The sequence below is a fragment of the Salvelinus fontinalis genome, chromosome 3, assembly GCF_029448725.1.
Source record: "Salvelinus fontinalis isolate EN_2023a chromosome 3, ASM2944872v1, whole genome shotgun sequence".
Classification (NCBI taxonomy): Eukaryota; Metazoa; Chordata; class Actinopteri; order Salmoniformes; family Salmonidae; genus Salvelinus; species Salvelinus fontinalis.
In genome coordinates, this window is record NC_074667.1 from 10,489,272 (window position 1) to 10,506,311 (window position 17,040).

Here is a 17,040-nt window from a genome sequence, read left to right on the forward strand (position 1 = left end):
GATAGTGATTTGACATTCTTTCACGTCCTGTGTTCTCCCAGGTTCTACATTGGCTGTGACCTGTGCACCAACTGGTACCACGGCGAGTGTGTGGGCGTCACCGAGAAGGACGCCAAGAAGATGGACGACTACATCTGCAGCGAGTGCAAGCGGGCCCAGGAGGGAAAGACCGAGGAGCTCTACTGCATCTGTCGAACGCCCTACGACGAAGCACAGTAAGTGCATAGGAGTGTGTGTGTGTGTGTGTGTGTGTGTGTGTGTGTGTGTGTGTGTGTGTGTGTGTGTGTGTGTTTTTTTTTGTCTGTATGGTTCCTCAGTGGCGAAAACGTACAATATTGTCTATTAGATGGTGATATCGGTTGAGCTTTTGTTGTTTAGTTTCAGTTATACGTTGTATTGTTTCATATTTCCTTTGATGTCTAAGGTTGAAGGTTGTTCTATGTAACAGCTTGAATTCCTTATGCCGAGACATTGGCCGTGTCCGAAATCTGTCTTGCCCACTACTGACTAAAACTACATACTGTGTGCTAATCGTACTACGTGCTGTTTGCAACGTACTGTTTACTAAAAACAACCTTCCAAGCAAAACATATCAGCATTCCAGGCTCATCCATACTGAGACTGCATCATCTAATGCACAATTGCGTGGATTCCCGCCATTTGTTAATTTTGGTAGAGCACATCCCCTATTACCCTATACACATGGGACTCCAAAGACTATCCTCTCCTTCAATAGTGTGCAGCGAATTCTACTCGATGTAAACCTAAAATGAGTATGTCTATATCACCCTGGCTTTTAAAGCATACACATTTTCTGAAATGTTCGTTACTATAAAAAATATATTAATTTCACATACCCAAAATGCCTACTATTTAGAATGTGACTAGGGTATTCAAGACACGCCAGAGTCTATTTCTTCAATCAGACTTGCAACAGAAACCAGGGTCGTGTTCATCAAGCACAATGAACGTGACCCACCCCTGCCACCCTCCTCCTCGCCCCCGCTCAGGTTCTACATCGGCTGCGACCGCTGCCAGAACTGGTACCACGGCCGTTGCGTGGGCATCCTGCAGAGCGAGGCCAACCACATCGACCAGTACGTGTGTCCGCAGTGCCAGTCCACAGAGGACGCCATGACGGTGCTCACGCCGCTCACCGACAAGGATAACGAGGGGTTAAGGAGAATCCTGCGCTCCTTACAGGTATGTCACCCCTTCTTTCCCTCCTCCCTTCGCTCTCCTTCCCTCTCTACCTAGCGTAGCGTCGGGACGGTACGAAACAAAGCCCTCCTCTGTTCTCATCTCTTATCTGATCTGTATGCTGGTCCCCTGGGCGGCACTTGGACAACTGCCCTGGCTACAGGGGTTTTTCCACCCTCTTCCTTCTCTCCTCTCTCTTCTTCCCCTCCTCTGTGTCCGCATGGCACGGACGTAGACGGAGCACATCTGTGTTGAACCAGCTGCTTCCAATGCCATTTTCAACCTCTGTTTGTTTTCCTTCGTTTTTTTTTTTTTTTTTCTGCACGTCTCTCAAGTGTCTCCTCTCTTTCTCTCTCTCTCCCTACCTCTCTCAGGCTCACAAAATGGCGTGGCCGTTCCTGGAGCCGGTGGATCCGAACGACGCCCCAGACTACTACGGAGTCATTAAGGAACCAATGGGTGAGTGGGGGGGAGAGTTCTGCCGGTTTGCATTGATTCAACATTGTAAAAAGAGGTGCTGTTGTCATAAATGGAATAGTCATCACAAGGGACTCCTAAGTTGTTACACACAAACACACCCCCAAACGCACACACACACCCCATCGCCCTGCTCGAGAGGAAAGGCCTCCAACTCAGATCAAACTGCCCATGTAAAAGGCGGACTTGCGTCAACAGGGCCTTTTTGAACTTCCACACAAACAAACCATTAATGAGCTGGCGGAAAAACCCCAGAGACTTCTACACTTGGATACTACAGTAGCCCCCTTCTACACTACAGTGCATTCGACTTGGGCCTGGAAACTCTAGTCCACCTCCTGCAAAAAAGAAACCTTTTCACCCTGCAGAAAAAAAAGCCAAGTCTAGCCACGGCGGTCTGGACGGCGTAAGTTTGGGGTTTGTAGATGAAGTCTGATGACGGAGAAGAAGGCCCTCTTTGATATGGGCAAGGGGTTGGCCTGCTGACTGGGTGGGGGGTGAGGGAAGGTTAAGAATCGGATATGTTTGTTTAAAATGGAGCCCTGGGGCGCGACACGGGAGAAAACCACTGCTGCCCTTTGGGGAATTATGAAGGACCAGGCTTGTTGCTAGCTTACCTCGCTACCTATCGTAATAATTGAGGGTCAACTTTCAACTTCTTTCAAAGACGAATTTCATAACTGTGACAGCATGTTGCCAGAATCGACGGGTCGGCCGCTCGGTCACATCCCGTGTAATTCACTTTGAAAGGGCCGAGGCAGAGATTGAGGCTTGAACCTGGCGTTGAGCTGGGATTTCTGACAGTCAAGTTGATGTACAAGTGATGTATTGCGCTTTCAGACGCATACTTGAATATCTATCAAACATTCACACCACAAAAACTGCAATTACCTTTGAAGCAACAATGCGAGATGCTGGAGAAGAGTCGACTTGATGAGTCCGAGGTGATTCATGTTCTGTTCTTCCTCCCTTCTAGATCTTTCTACGATGGAGGAGCGGTTGCAGAAGCGCTACTACATCAAGCTGACGGAGTTCGTGGCGGACATGACCAAAGTCTTCGACAACTGCCGTTACTACAACCCCAGCGACTCGCCGTTCTACCAGAGCGCCGAGGTCCTCGAGAACTTCTTCGTCCAGAAGCTCAAAGGGTTCAAAGCCAGCAGGTAAGACCTCGTCAGTCAACTCTGACCTTTTGAACTCTGAGCTCATCCCACCCTTTTCACTTTAGAGCTGTGTAGTAGCAATGTCCAATCCATGCTCAATGTCCTTAGCATCCCATCTCCTGTCTTTTGCACGTAGTTTTGCATCTATACCTCCTCCCCTCCGCCTGCATTGCGTGTTTGTGTGCTTATGACCATGTGCTTCCACCTGCATGTGTTTATGTCATCCATTCTCTCTCCCTCTCTTACAGATTGTGATGTCATAAGTCTGGCCTTGTAGTTGGAATCTGAGCTGGGTGCCGGGGTCACTCTAAAAAAAAAAACATTAGGCTATCCTGGACCTTGCTGTTTTTATGTCTTTAAAACAGCGTCAAACTATTTGTAAAAAAGTATATTTACAGTATAAACCACACCGTAGGTGTGTTTTTTTGTATTTTTAGAAGGAAAGACACTTTAAAAACATTTCTCCATTTTGATAATGGCAGCCATGTTGGTCACAAACAGCAATCAAGGGAAACATCTGTAAGGTTTTTTTTTTACATTCACAGACGACATATATTAGATGGAAGTTGAGTTCATTTCTGTTTATCTCAATCTGGTGACGTGTGAGGCACAATATCAAGTATCGAAAAGGTTAGTTCACAACATCGTTGTGATTTAGATTTTGCTAAAATGTTGAAAGTCATTTGTCACACATGTAATGTTGTATTCAACTCAGTTCCACATGTGCAGATGACCTATCATTTAATTTAATGGAGTACATTTATTGTGTCGATGAAGTGCAAAGATTGTATCTCCTCTTAGCTGGCCATTTTTAAAAGACTAACAACATTTATCAGTTAGTCTTTTATCTGAATTATTCATGTATAATGTTATTGTTTTATGTGCATATTATATCCTTTTGTGAAGGAGTATTGTATGTTCAAAGAGAAAAATAATGGTAAGGTATAGGTCATAGTTTTTTGTGCAGCTTTGCAGTTCATTTCTGGTGCACTCGACTGTCCCACGTTTTACATGGTATGTTCTCACTGTATATACAAGCCTTCTAGAACATTACACCAACATGGCTGCGCTCTCTGCTCAAACGTCTGACCCCACTGGCATCCAATAAGTGTTTTTTTTATTCCCTCGTGCATATTTTGTGATTTGTCAAGCTTTTAATAAATAAAAAAAAAACACGTCAAACGATCACATCAACTGTTTCCCCTTCTCTCTGCGTTCTGTAGGTCTCATAACAACAAACTGCAGTCTACAGCCTCTTAGAATACACAGTCGGCACTCCTTCTAAAGCTTACTGTCAAAATGGCTGCCAATGTGGTTCCCCCTGAACACTCATACTCCAATGGGGAAGCCAGGCTACTTCTTACGTGTCCACACACACACACCACCACACCTGTCGGACTTGGGAGTGGGAGTCACACCCCTGTTTAAAACCAGCACACACTCCTCGAAGATCGTAGCCGACGCATGCTTCAGGCCGAACGGCCTTGTTACCAAACCGTATGAGCCCTCGCCGCTCCTCAACCACCTCTAAGGCCGTGGAAAGAGAAGAGACTGGCAGTGGAAGGTTCCATTATCCAAACCCTTAGTATTCATGATGGGAGATACCACATCCCCAACAGACGGGGGAGGGAGGCTCAGACTTTCAGTTCACAGCCTGTTTCCTTCCTTCAAAGCACTTCCGATCTGGTGGATGAAATGGAGGGATGGTGGGAGAAAACCCCCCTGAAGTCAATAAGCTAATGGGCCGTTCAAGGGCAGTACGAAACAAGGCAGCAGTAGACTCTTTTCAAGTTGTTTATTCCGTAACTAATCTCACATCTCTTTTGTATCAGCTATTCTTCCTTCCCTGTGGGTCAACTCCCATTTCAGACTGTGTATGTCCCAAATGTCACCCTATCCCCTATATAGTGCACTACTTTTGACCAGAGCCATATGGGCCCTGGTTCAAAAGTAGTGCTCTATAAAAGGAATAGGATTCCATTTGGGATGACAACCACTGACACTTTCCAGCTGTCTCTGCTTCCTCATCTCGTGATCCCTCATTCGAAATGGGTCTAAATAGCACACACCTGTCTGGCTGCTTGTGTTTGGAACGAGCTGATCCTAGATCACCGTGAATCCACTTGGTACCACCTTGAAGATGTATGTGCCCTGACCTCCAAACAGGCCATGGAGAGTCCAAGTTACCATTTCTATGTCATGTCTCACTGTGGAAATGCTATCCTGTTTGTAAAACCTTATTTTTTCTGACGTTGAACCTCTGTTCTCCTTTTTCTTTGTTACCACCTAAGATGGGAATATTGGTGTATATGAAACAGCCGACATAGAGAAAACAAGCTCTATTTCTCGCCTATGTAGAGGCTTCTCTAACATTTTTAATTGAAGACATTCATCCGATGAAAACAAGAAAAGCTCTCCGAAGTCCTTCCACAGGAAAATAACCGAGGATGGACTTGGAGAATGTGAAAACCGTTGAAGGGCATATTTAACCTAAGTGTACTGACCATCCACACCGCAATCTCCCCCCTCTCCCCCGATGTTTTGTCAAGAAGGTTGGATCACATGCATCTCTCAACTCATAGGCCCCCTATAAAGGATTAAGTCAAATGCTTTTGAGTTTTCCACTGCATCAAGTAAACATGTTGTGGTCTAGAACAGTAAATCATAAAGTCAACCTTCGTTGAGGAATCTTTATTCGAATTTGGGGTTTGTATGAAGATTTTTTTAGGAACTGGCATTTTTATCATATTTGGAACTCTTTTCTAATCTGTAATAATTGTGTCGAGGCAGTACTGTTTGTTGGGGGGAGAACATTTTTGGAGTTGTCGCTGGTGCTCTTAGTTAATATCTCTTAAAGAGCAACTTAATAGTAGGGGGGGAGCCTTAGGTTTGAAGAGGGGTTGGGGTAAATTTAATTTCAGTTTTGGAAGTGAACTGAAATGTCCATTTTCATTGGATTTTTAGTTTACTTCCTGAATTGAAATGGGAATAACCGAAACCCTGGTTTGAAGTGCCAACAACTTTTTCGGAGGTGGACGGAGTTGAGAGATGAGGTGACCGAAGCCTGTTTGTCAGTCCTATTCACAGACCTGTTTGTATTTCATATTGTATAATATGGCTGTCAATATACAAAGAGATTTTTGAGGTTTTTAGAGCATTAGTACTTTTATTTTTGTCCATTTTTAACCAGCAACTAAGCCTACCTGTACATTCAATAGATATTCTCTATCTTTTGTCAAAGTGAACTCTACATTTAGGTCAAATTGCCCTTTATATTAAAAGTGCTGCATATTGTGTGCATATTGATTTAAAACGGGGTGGAGAATGTTGACTCTTCTTGAAGATTTTGTTTTTTTAAGAACCAAACAGTTCTACACATCTCTTAATAACTTCATCACAATATCTGTTTTTATTTATTCATATCGCTGAAAATATTTCATTTTTTAGTAAATGTAAGAGGAAACATAACTGGGGGAAAATACTATGTTTTTAACAGATTGTGGCAACTCTTAAGAGATCCTTTTTTGTACTTGATAGGACATTTCATCCAAGATAATAAAGTCATGTTTTTGACATCAATTGTCCAATGTGCTGTCATCTTTGGTTTTGTGTACTTTGTTGTAATTAATTTGTGTTTAAGGGCCAGGAGTTTTGTCCGGACTTGTTCATCCTGTCAGGTCACGTGGTCAGGAACGTATAATATAATGAATACTAAGTAGTTTGTACCTTTTTCATTCCTTTCCACGGTGGAGTTGAATTAAGTTGCCTCAGACACTGATCTAGAGTCAGCTTCCCTGTTTCAGGTATTTTGGTATTTAGTAGGATCCCCATTAGCTGCTGAGAAAGCAGCAACTACTCTTCCTGGGGTCCACAAAAGGTAAGACATTTGTGGAGGATTAGCTGATCCTAGTTCTGTGCCTAGAGGCAACTTCTACCCAGACCAAAGCAGGGGATGATGCCTGAGGGCAGCACTTATACTTTGGGTACCCCCACACACACACACATTGTATTTCCCCTGTATAAATGAGCGTTGAACACAAGTCACCGCTGTCATTAAAGGAAAACACCCCAAAAAATGTTGGAGGCATTTGTTTCATTAGTTCATTGTTGATATAGTCCCGTATCATGCATTTTGCGTCATGTGATTCTGTGTTTTTCATCATATGATGCAAAATGCATCATACGGGCCAGATTTCTGCATTTTCAGTTACATATCTTGAAAACTTTGTTGCTGACATGCAAAACCTTTTGGGATTATTATCAACAATGGACTAATGAAACAAATACCAAAAGAGCTTTCCTTTAACCTTCCCTTCTCACCGAAGACACACACACCCCTCCCTCCCTGTCTCCCTTCTTCACGCTCCCCCTTCACTCCAAACCCCTAACTGAATCCAGAGCTTTGCATGGACACCAAATGGACTACAGATGACCACAAGTCCCATCAATTCCTCTCACTGTGGCTTGGGGGCTGGAACTCTCTCGCTCTCTCTGTCACGCAGGAAGGAACTAGGACAAATTCCCACCTCTTCCCCCATCCCAACCCCTTATCCCTATTCCTCTCCAAAAGGAATGTTGTCCCACTGTGATGGTAGCCGAGATGCGAGCGAGCTCCCGTTTCCTGCCCGACTGCATCTGTTCCCTCCAGCTCTGTTTCCAGATGGACTTCAAAGCATGGGAACGGCTTGGTTCGAAAATCATTCCCGAGGCCAGACGCAGACCCTATTACACCCTAATTATGACCCTGTTTTTGGGCACTTAATCGTCAGGGGTTATCATCAGGATTGAAACAGTATTTTTAAATATACACTCCAGTTCAAATCTGTGTGCACCATACATAGAGATCATATAATTCACTAGAGAGGCTGATGTCATAGACCCTCATAATTCCAGAATGTGTTCATTATGGCAGCCATCTTGGTCAGGAATGAATCCAAAAGGGATTATATATGTAATTCTGTGGTGCCATTCAAGAATGTGTGTTTGCAAGGCTTCGGCTGAGTGTTAGCCCCCACCGATAACACATGAATAAGACCCACAGACCACACCGACACCCAATGAGTAAAAAACAAAGACATCTTTATTAGTTCCATGTAGTATGAGATGAGATATGCGCAGTGCAAACCTTTGGCTTTTCTCTCATTTTAAGTATGATCATAGTCAAAGATGACAGGCCAGACCAAGGGTCTGTGGCCTGGATGTCTATCTTATCATCCATTCAAAGTTTTCCCTCAGGAATGGAGAGAGCCCAGGATCTCTCTTTCTCTCCCAGGGTCTCTCTCTTGATGTATGTACATACAGTGCCTTCAGAAAATATTCACACCCCTTGACTTTTTCCACATTTTGTTGTGTTACAGCCTGAATTTAAAATTGATTAAATTGAGATTTTGTGTCACTGATCTACACATAATGTAAAAGTGGAATTTTGTTCGTAGAACATTTTTTTTATTAATAAAAAATGAAAAGCTGAAATGTCTTGAGTCAATAAGTATTCAACCCCTTTGTTATGGCAAGCATAAATAAGTTCAGGAGTAAAAATGTGTTTTACAAATCACATAAGTTGCATGGACTCATTCAGTGTTCAATAATAGTGGTTAACATTCTTTTTGAATGACTACCCAATCTCTGTACCCCACACATAAAATTATCTGTAAGGTACCTCAATTGAGTAGTGAATTTCAAGCACAGATTCAACCACAAAGACCAGGGAGGTTTTCCAATGTCTCTCAAAGAAGGCCACCGTTTGGTAGATGTGTAAAAAATTATACAAAATAAAGCAGATGCTGAATATCCCTTTGAGCATGGTGAAGTTATTCATTAGGTTTTGGATGATGCATCAATACATCCAGTCACTACAAAGATGCAGCCTGTCCTTCCTAACTCAGTTGCAAGAGAGGAAGAAAACTGCTCAGGGATTTCACCATGAGGCCATTGATGATTTTAAAACAGTTACAGAGTTTAATGGTTGTGATAGGAGAAAACTGAGGATGGATCAACAACTTTTTGTCCTGAATACAAATCGTTATGTTTGGGGCAAATCCAACACAACATGTCACTGAGTACCACTCTTCATATTTTCAAGCATGGTGGTGGCTGCATCATCTAATGGGTATGTTTGTCATCAGCAAGGACTCAGGAGTTTTTTAGGATAAAAATAAACAGAGTACAGCTAAGCACAGGCAAAATCCTAGAGGAAAACCTGGTTCAGTCTGCTTTCCAACAGACACTGGGAGACACATTCACCTTTCAGCAGGACAATAACCTAAAACACAAGGCCAAATATACACTGGAGTTGCTTACCAACAAGACATTGCATATTCCTGAGTGGCCTAGTTACAGTTTTGACTTAAATCGACTTTAAAATCTATGGCAAGACTTGAAAATGGCTTTCTAACAACAATCAACAACCAACTTGACAGAGCTTGAAGAATGTTACCAAGAATAATGGGCAAATATTGTACAATCCAGGTGTGCAAAGCTCTTAGAGACTCACCTACAGACTCACAGCTGTAACCTCTTCCAAATGTGTTTGTAACATGTTTTGTCTATGATGCGATGAATACTTACCTAATCAAGATATATTAGTATTTTATTTTTCCAAACTTTGTAATAAATATTCAATTTTTTCTTCCACATTAAAAAGTATTTTGTGTTGATCGTTGACCAAAAATGACAATTAAATCCATTTTAATCCCACTTTGTAACACAACAAAGTGAGGAAAAAGTCAAGGGGTGTGAATACTTTCTGTAGGCACTATAACCTTCTTTCTCTTCTTTCTTTTTTGCCTTCCCTCCTCCTCCTTCTCTCCTTCCCTCCTCCTCCTTCTCTCCTTCCCTCCCTCCTTCCCTCCCTCCTTCCCACATCTCTCCTTGCTATGCCACTCTAAAATGTCTCCTTTGAACTTTGTTCCGCATCGGATGTGGGTGCGTGTGTTTGTGTGTGTGTGCATGAGCAAATAAGGGTCAGAGGTGGCATTAGCTTTCACCTCACCATCTCCAAAGAGAGCCGGCAAGGAGAGCCGCACTTTTCTGAATCCGTGTGTCCAGGTGCCCCGGGGATCAGATTTCCACGATTAGGTTTACAAAAACATTCACTAATACCACCAGGTTCCCTTATGAAGTCTGTTTTCTCCGTCGGATATTTCAACGTGTACACATCTTTAACATTAGAAAAATAGGTTTCTTTTTGTCTCTTTTCTCAACTTTTCCCTCCTCTGGGGTTTGTTGTTGTTGATGCTCCTTTTCTAGTCTTACATCCCACCCCCCTCTTCTCTTTCACATACAGTAAAAGTGCATTTCCTGCAATCAAATGACAGGAACAAAACAGTGTGAAGATGCGACAGCTTTTCTTACAGGCATAAATAGGAGTTTGCTGATATTGTATACTCAGTCAAGAAGAAGTCCTTTAAAGTTTCCTACCAAGTTCCAAAGGCGAAATGTAATTGGACTCTTGCCATTGGAGAAGCACCAGTGTGCAACTAGATCTGAACAGATTGTCTTTCCCATGGATGATTGGGATAACCGGGAACAAACCAATTGGAGATGCGTGTGTGTGTGTGTGTGTGTGTGTGTGTGTGTGTGTGTGTGTGTGTGTGTGTGTGTGTGTGTGTGTGTGTGTGTGTGTGTGTGTGTGTGTGTTCGCATGAATAGTGGGGCTGGAGTTGGCAGTCTTCCTCCCTCAGGGCAAATATGGGCTTCTTTCACATGCTCGGACAACATCTTCAAACGTGGACACGGGACAACCAAAACATTCTGATGAAAAGTTGTGTTACATCGAATTTGCCAATGAAAATGTCCTCTACCTAAATGATTCCATTGAACCAGAACTCTGGGTTTGCTGGCAGAATATTTAAATCGTAAAAGAAACCAATAAGAGGGAGGCACTGATCTGACTGATTCATGTACCAGACATGAATAAATGATCATTTGAAGTACTACGACATCTTAATAAATGAGTATAGAAGACTTATGAACATAGAGGTATACTAGAGAGCTCATCTTTTACCTTTGTTAAGTGTGCCCTCTATCCAACTAAATGCTCATGCACAATAATAGAGAGCAACAGTATGAGGAAATCTGATGGGGCAACACTTCAAGCAGAGGTTTAAAGACGAGAACCTTTGATATAGACTCCACTTGTGTCTTCTATCGAAGAGGACGCAAAGCTGCAAGGTAAAGACTGTACAGACAGACAAGCAAAAACATTACCACTCAACCTGGATTATGATACAAACAAGTGCAGGAGGTCCATGCCGGGAAAAACAACAGCACATTGGGCTCGTCCATCTACGTCTCTGCTGAAATGCTGTAGGGTTATAGGTCACAGTCACTTCATGTTGACGGCTGCAATGTCTTTTATACCGCTGCAGGGGGCGATAGTGTGTTTTGGTTTCACCTACACTTGGAGCGGGTAGCCTCCAGGGCTTTCTGGTGTCTCCTCTTGTTGAAGCGCTTGACGTAGTTGTTGCTGCGCAGGAGGCCGTCCCCTGGCTTCAGTTTGCCCCCCAGCAGGGCCAGAAGGTCATTGGGGAGGTGGCGCCTCCGGTGGTAGATCTGGCCCATTACAATGTACCGGCTACCTATAGAATAGCATTGGGGTAAGAGAGGGTGTCAGTGAATTTATTAGCAGTATTTGGTCTCTCTGCTCAACTGGTAGACATGAGTTCAGTACCATTGACTATAATAGTATACCACATAGCATGGAGAAATGTATTGGGAATCCATTAGAAGTAATATGCTAGTGTTGATATCGGAACGTAGCCATGGTGGCACCTTATATCCCTCAAATTCAAAACTGGACCGCAAAGCCAGTTCCACTGCTTTTTTTCCATTGTTCTCCTCTAATCAGGGACTGATTTAGACCTGGGACACCAGGTGTGTGCAATTAATGATCACATAGAACAGAAAACCAGCAGTACTTCAGACCTCCAGGATAGGATTTGAATACTCCTATGGTCTACTACTGCAACACATAGGGCAGGAGAGCTACCATCCTGTAGGTTTTCACTCCAACCCTGCTCCTGGAGAGCTACCATCCTGTAGGTTTTCACTCCAACCCTGCTCCTGGAGAGCTACCATCCTGTAGGTTTTCACTCCAACCCTGCTCCTGGAGAGCTACCATCCTGTAGGTTTTCACTCCACCCCTGCTCCTGGAGAGCTACCATCATGTAGGTTTTCACTCCAACCCTGCTCCTAGAGAGCTACCATCCTATAGGTTTTCACTCCAACCCTGCTCCTGGAGAGCTACCATCCTGTAGGTTTTCACTCCAACCCTGCTCCTGGAGAGCTACCATCCTGTAGGTTTTCACTCCAACCCTGCTCCTGGAGAGCTACCATCCTGTAGGTTTTCACTCCAACCCTGCTCCTGGAGAGCTACCATCCTGTTGGTTTTCACTCCAACCCTGCTCCTGGAGAGCTACCATCCTGTAGGTTTTCACTCCAACCCTGCTCCTGGGGAGCTACCATCCTGTAGGTTTTCACTCCAACCCCAATCTAGCGCACCTGATTCTAATAATTAGCTGGTTGATGAACTGAATCAGGTTAGTTATGTAACCTTTATTTAACTAGGCAAGTCAGTTAAGGACAAATTCTTATTTACAATGACGGCCTACCAATGACAGCCTACTGTCGTTCTGCCCCTGTTCAGGGGACGAACGACAGATTTTTACCTTGGAGATTCTGCAACCTTTTGGTTACATCCCCTACGCTCTAACCACTATCCTACCTGCCGCCCCAGTTACCACTGGGTTGGAGGGAAGCTCTCCAGGGACAGGGTTGGAGAGCCTTGATTTAGGGGATAGGGTGCTATTTGGGATGCGTTCAATGGTTCCTTAAATTGACACTTACCTAGTTTGATGTCAGGACAAGGCTTGCTACATTTGTAGGTGTCCAGGACTAGGAGACGCACTTTGAGAAAGAAGCTGTCTGGAGTGACGTAGAGACGGCTCATCTTGTAGAAGCCATCGCTGCTCACCATCAGTGTGATGAGTCTAATCCCCTTACGCACCATGTCTATGTCATGAACGATCCCATTGACGGCTGAAATGTCAAAGGTAAATGGTCAAATTAAAGTAAAGGTCATTGTTTGTAACTCTAAAGTGGATAGTAGCACAGAGCACTCATAGGTACAGATCTAGGATCAGCAAAATTGACCCAAGATCAGCGTTTGGGGGCAACTTCACCATGGTGAGAAGACTCTACATGACCAAAGGGAATGTCTGTCAATCCAGTCTAAACTTCAGCATGATTGGCGGATTGCAAATAGACTACACCAGACATTGTGTCATGCCCTTATTTTGTCCCCTTTTCCCCATCCCTTCACTTCACTTACAGTCTTATGGAGAGATCACTGGAAGATGGTTGCCAGGCCATCCATCTCACTCTCATACAATAGTCTAACCTCGTTCACACACACACACACACACACACACACACACACACACACACACACACACACACACACACACACACACACACACACACACACACACACACACACACACACACACACACACTCACCAAATTCACTGTAGCAGTAGTGCTCTCTCTCCTCCTTCTCCTTCCTGCACTCACTCATGCAGACGGCCTCGTGAGTGAAGTCAGACTCTGCGGGACAGGGAGACAAAGAGAAAGGAAGAGAGAGACGGAGATGAGAAGAAGGAGAGAGAGTGACCGACCGTGCCTTGCCTGCTTGTGTGAAGCCAGACTTCATTCCAGTGTCATTCGAAGGACCAGGGTTGTCATTACAGGACCCAGGCATCGCATTCCGCAGGAGGGGGCTCCACGTTCCCCATCCTCCCCGCTCCGGTCTCACCCCTTAATTACTGCATCATAACTGATCTCACTTAGGCATATTTAGCATTGCTATCATGACCTCTCAGCCCCCAATACTTCACACAAAGGGACATATTGAATCCAGATGTAGGCAGCAATTTGTGGCTGGAGGGGTAATCATTTAACTATCCCGAAATCGCAGCAGTCTCACTGTCACGACTCCCTTTGTACCATACATAGTGTGGGGGTGTAGTGTCACTTTCCGTACCTCGTTTCAGGATGTCGAAGTGGTAGAGCAGGCTGGAGGAGCGACGGTTGAGGAGCACAGATGAGCGGCTGTTATTCCGGTTGGCGCTGCCGGACTGGTACAGACTGGACTTCCCTCCAGGGCGGTTCTCCTCCGGGTCCATCTTTCTGGTTGGGAGGTCCCTGCGAGGGGGGGTGGCTGGGTGAATGTGGGGGTGGCCCCTGGATCTGGAGTTGGGGTGACTGTCCGGGTCAATCTGCGGGGGGTTGTTGAAGTTAGTGTGGGGGTCTCGGTAAGGGTCCACGTTTACTTTTTGTGTGCGGTTGGTAGCAGCGGTCAGTGGCGTTTTGGGAAGTGCTAGACTCGCCTCGCCGCGGTTCTTCTCGCTGTTGTGCTCGATCAGGCGGTCATTTTTAGGGCCCTTCTTGCTCTTGTTGTGGGGGCCGGGGCGAGGGTCACTGTGCTTGGGCCAGACCCCAGAGGGAAGGGGGTGGAGGGCGTACTTGGGGTCCCCGGCTTTGCTGCTCTTTTCCAGGGGCTCGTTGATGGTGAGAGAGGGGTCTTTGGCCCCTAGCCTTGTGCTCTGATTCTGGCCAGGGTCGGGTAAAACACTCTGGCCCTTCTCAGGGGGGGTGCTGATCACGGAGAACAGCTCTGGATAAAGCAGGCAAGGACAGTTACACTCAGCAGTATATTATAACATTATAATATCAATGGCCCCCATATCATACCTCCATCAAAAGGTTCTGAGTACAGTTGACTGCTTCTTAATATAAGCAATAGCTTGAGACTATCAATAATTTTTTTTTACTGTCAGAGCTGGGTAAAAAAAAGCATTTCAGTTCTCTGCCCTTTCCACTTAGAAGAAACTACCAAAGGGCATGAAATTACAGGAGCTTGTCTCCTTGAATGTGTTTAAAGCTAGGGTAAAGACTATGGTGGACAATGAAGTGGGGGGCTGTCAATGTTCTGACCCCAGGATGCACCACACCTCCCCAAAGTATCTTGCCTGCTCAATCTTTAAATTGATGTTTCTAAACTGTAATGCTCTGTGTTTTATTATGTTGTAAATGTGTGGTGATATTTGGCCAGGTCTCTTGTAGAATAGATATTTCATCTCAATAAGACTAACCTGGTAACATAAAATAAATATAAAGAGTATGGGGACTGAACTAAAGCATGCAAAATGCACTGCACATATTCTATTCAATTGTGTTTTTTTTTATGTATTCACCATATAATCTAATTTACTGATATTACATAGTCATTTATAAAGACATTTTCATCCAGATCTTATAAGAACGCCTATATAGCCTTACTGTCAGCACACAAGCCAAACACTCAAAAGTAAAGTAAAACATTCACAGGATAATCATTGTATTCTCAATGATCAAAACCGACATTATGGGGTGGCAGATAGACAGGAGGTAGCAGTTAAGCGCCTTGGTCCAGTACTTGAAAGATCATTGATTCGAATCCTCGAGCCTACTATGTGAAAAATGTGTTGATGTGCCCTTGAGCAAGGCACTTAACCCTAATTGCTCCTGTAAATCACTCTGGATAAGAGCGTCTGCTAAATATCGTAAATGTCTAGTGGCAGTATGCTTTGTAATTCGAACTAGCTGTAACTGCCTGACACCGATAGTTGTCAGATTAGGAGAATGTCATTCTTTTTGTAAACTCCAGTTTTATGATATGCACATTTCAGATTATTATATTGTTGCAAAGTAGCCTTTACAAATATTGAATTAGATATGTCGGAGATTTAATTATAGGCTTATATTTGTGAAAGATATTTTTTTTAATATCAATCATAAAATGTACTTTAATTCCAAACATAAATATACATGAAGTTATGCCATCCAGGAACTCATATTAAGCGGTGTCAAAGGAAGGCCCGAAAAATTGCCAAAGACTCCAGCCACTCAAGTCATAGACTGTTCATTATGCTACCGTCCGGCAAACGGTACCGGAACATCAGCTCTCAGACCAACAGGCCCCGAGACAGCTGCTGCCCTACGCCATAAGACTGCTAAATAGCCAGACTGCTAAAAGGTAAATTAAGGGTACCCAAACTACCTGCATTGACTCTACCATGCACTGACTGACCCTACGCACATTCGCTAGATGTTATATACACACACCATTAACACACTCACTAACACACACACTACACTGTCGCTCCCACACAAAACCCTAACATACACACATGACACACGCACGCATATCAACACAACACAAACACACACGCACACTCACAGACACTTTTACACTCATAATTTGCTGTTGCTATTATTTTCCTTATTTTACTCTTATTATTACCTATCCGGATGCCTAGTCACTTTACCCTGACTTCATGTGCAGACTGTATCTACCTCAAATACCTCGTACCTCTCTCTGCACATTGATCTGGTAGGTTACTGGTACTCACTGTATATAGCTCCATTCTTGTGTATTTTATTTTATTCCTCGTGTTAGTTAATATGTTTTATTATTATTTTTAAACTGCATCATTTGGGAAAGGTTCGTAAGCAAGCATTTAGTCATGTCTATTACATCAGTTGTATTCGACGCATGTGATAAATAAATAAAATGTCGATTTGATAAGCCAATATATCTATTTCTTTATTGCACCTCTGAGAAAATGCTTTATAAATCACCATGTCATCACATTTACAATAGATACAAAAAAAAGTTTCAAAGTATATTGGTTTTAAACCTTGCTATTTCCTAATGGATCTTCTGATCTACAATAATACTGTCACCATTCTTCTCCTTAAAATGCAACATGTAAATGTAATAAGACATAGTTGGAAAGCAGCAATAATTGTTACCCGACTTACCATTGTCCTCCGCTTCAGAAAAAGTCAACGCAAGTACCAGCAGGAGTAGAATAATCACTGTCATCCTGAAAAGTACTATTGAACCAACTTCGAAGTCTGCTGGAGTGGCTCTGAATTCCTGAGGTTTATATGCCTCGAGCCTGGAATGGAAGGCGTGTCACTCCGACGCAGAGGTAAACAGAGTGACATCAGAGACACTTCATTCATGAAGCCATAGAGGTCCTATTAAATTCCTAATTCTATGCATGAAACGCCCTTCGGTCTTTAGTAGGCTACTGTGTGTGGGACATTTAAATAAAACGTGGCCCAGATTTTAGCCTTTAATTTCACTAATTAC

At 43.7% G+C, this 17,040-nt stretch overlaps 2 protein-coding genes across 4 annotated transcripts in view; one reads left to right on the plus strand and one right to left on the minus strand.

Moving 5' to 3' along the window:
* LOC129838356 (nucleosome-remodeling factor subunit BPTF-like) overlaps nucleotides 1-6,419 on the plus strand; it is a 58,761-nt gene extending 52,342 nt beyond the window's left edge. For all 3 annotated transcript variants that reach the window (XM_055905296.1, XM_055905301.1, XM_055905304.1), the window contains exons 28-32: nucleotides 42-215; nucleotides 1,011-1,203; nucleotides 1,575-1,659; nucleotides 2,654-2,840; nucleotides 4,064-6,419. In XM_055905296.1, coding sequence (XP_055761271.1) covers nucleotides 42-215; nucleotides 1,011-1,203; nucleotides 1,575-1,659; nucleotides 2,654-2,840; nucleotides 4,064-4,100 — 676 coding nt within the window. In that variant the 3' untranslated portion in view covers nucleotides 4,101-6,419. The remainder of the gene's footprint in view (nucleotides 1-41; nucleotides 216-1,010; nucleotides 1,204-1,574; nucleotides 1,660-2,653; nucleotides 2,841-4,063) is intronic.
* Nucleotides 6,420-7,898: 1,479 nt separating this feature from the next.
* LOC129838380 (UPF0450 protein C17orf58-like) lies at nucleotides 7,899-16,791 on the minus strand. Its single transcript, XM_055905308.1, has 5 exons — nucleotides 16,704-16,791; nucleotides 13,882-14,514; nucleotides 13,359-13,445; nucleotides 12,687-12,878; nucleotides 7,899-11,419 (listed from the first exon to the last, which is right to left on the minus strand). The coding sequence occupies exons 1-5, from the start codon at nucleotides 16,765-16,767 to the stop codon at nucleotides 11,232-11,234; spliced, it is 1,164 nt and encodes a 387-aa protein (XP_055761283.1). The 5' UTR covers nucleotides 16,768-16,791; the 3' UTR covers nucleotides 7,899-11,231.
* Between the last annotated feature and the right edge of the window lie 249 nt (nucleotides 16,792-17,040).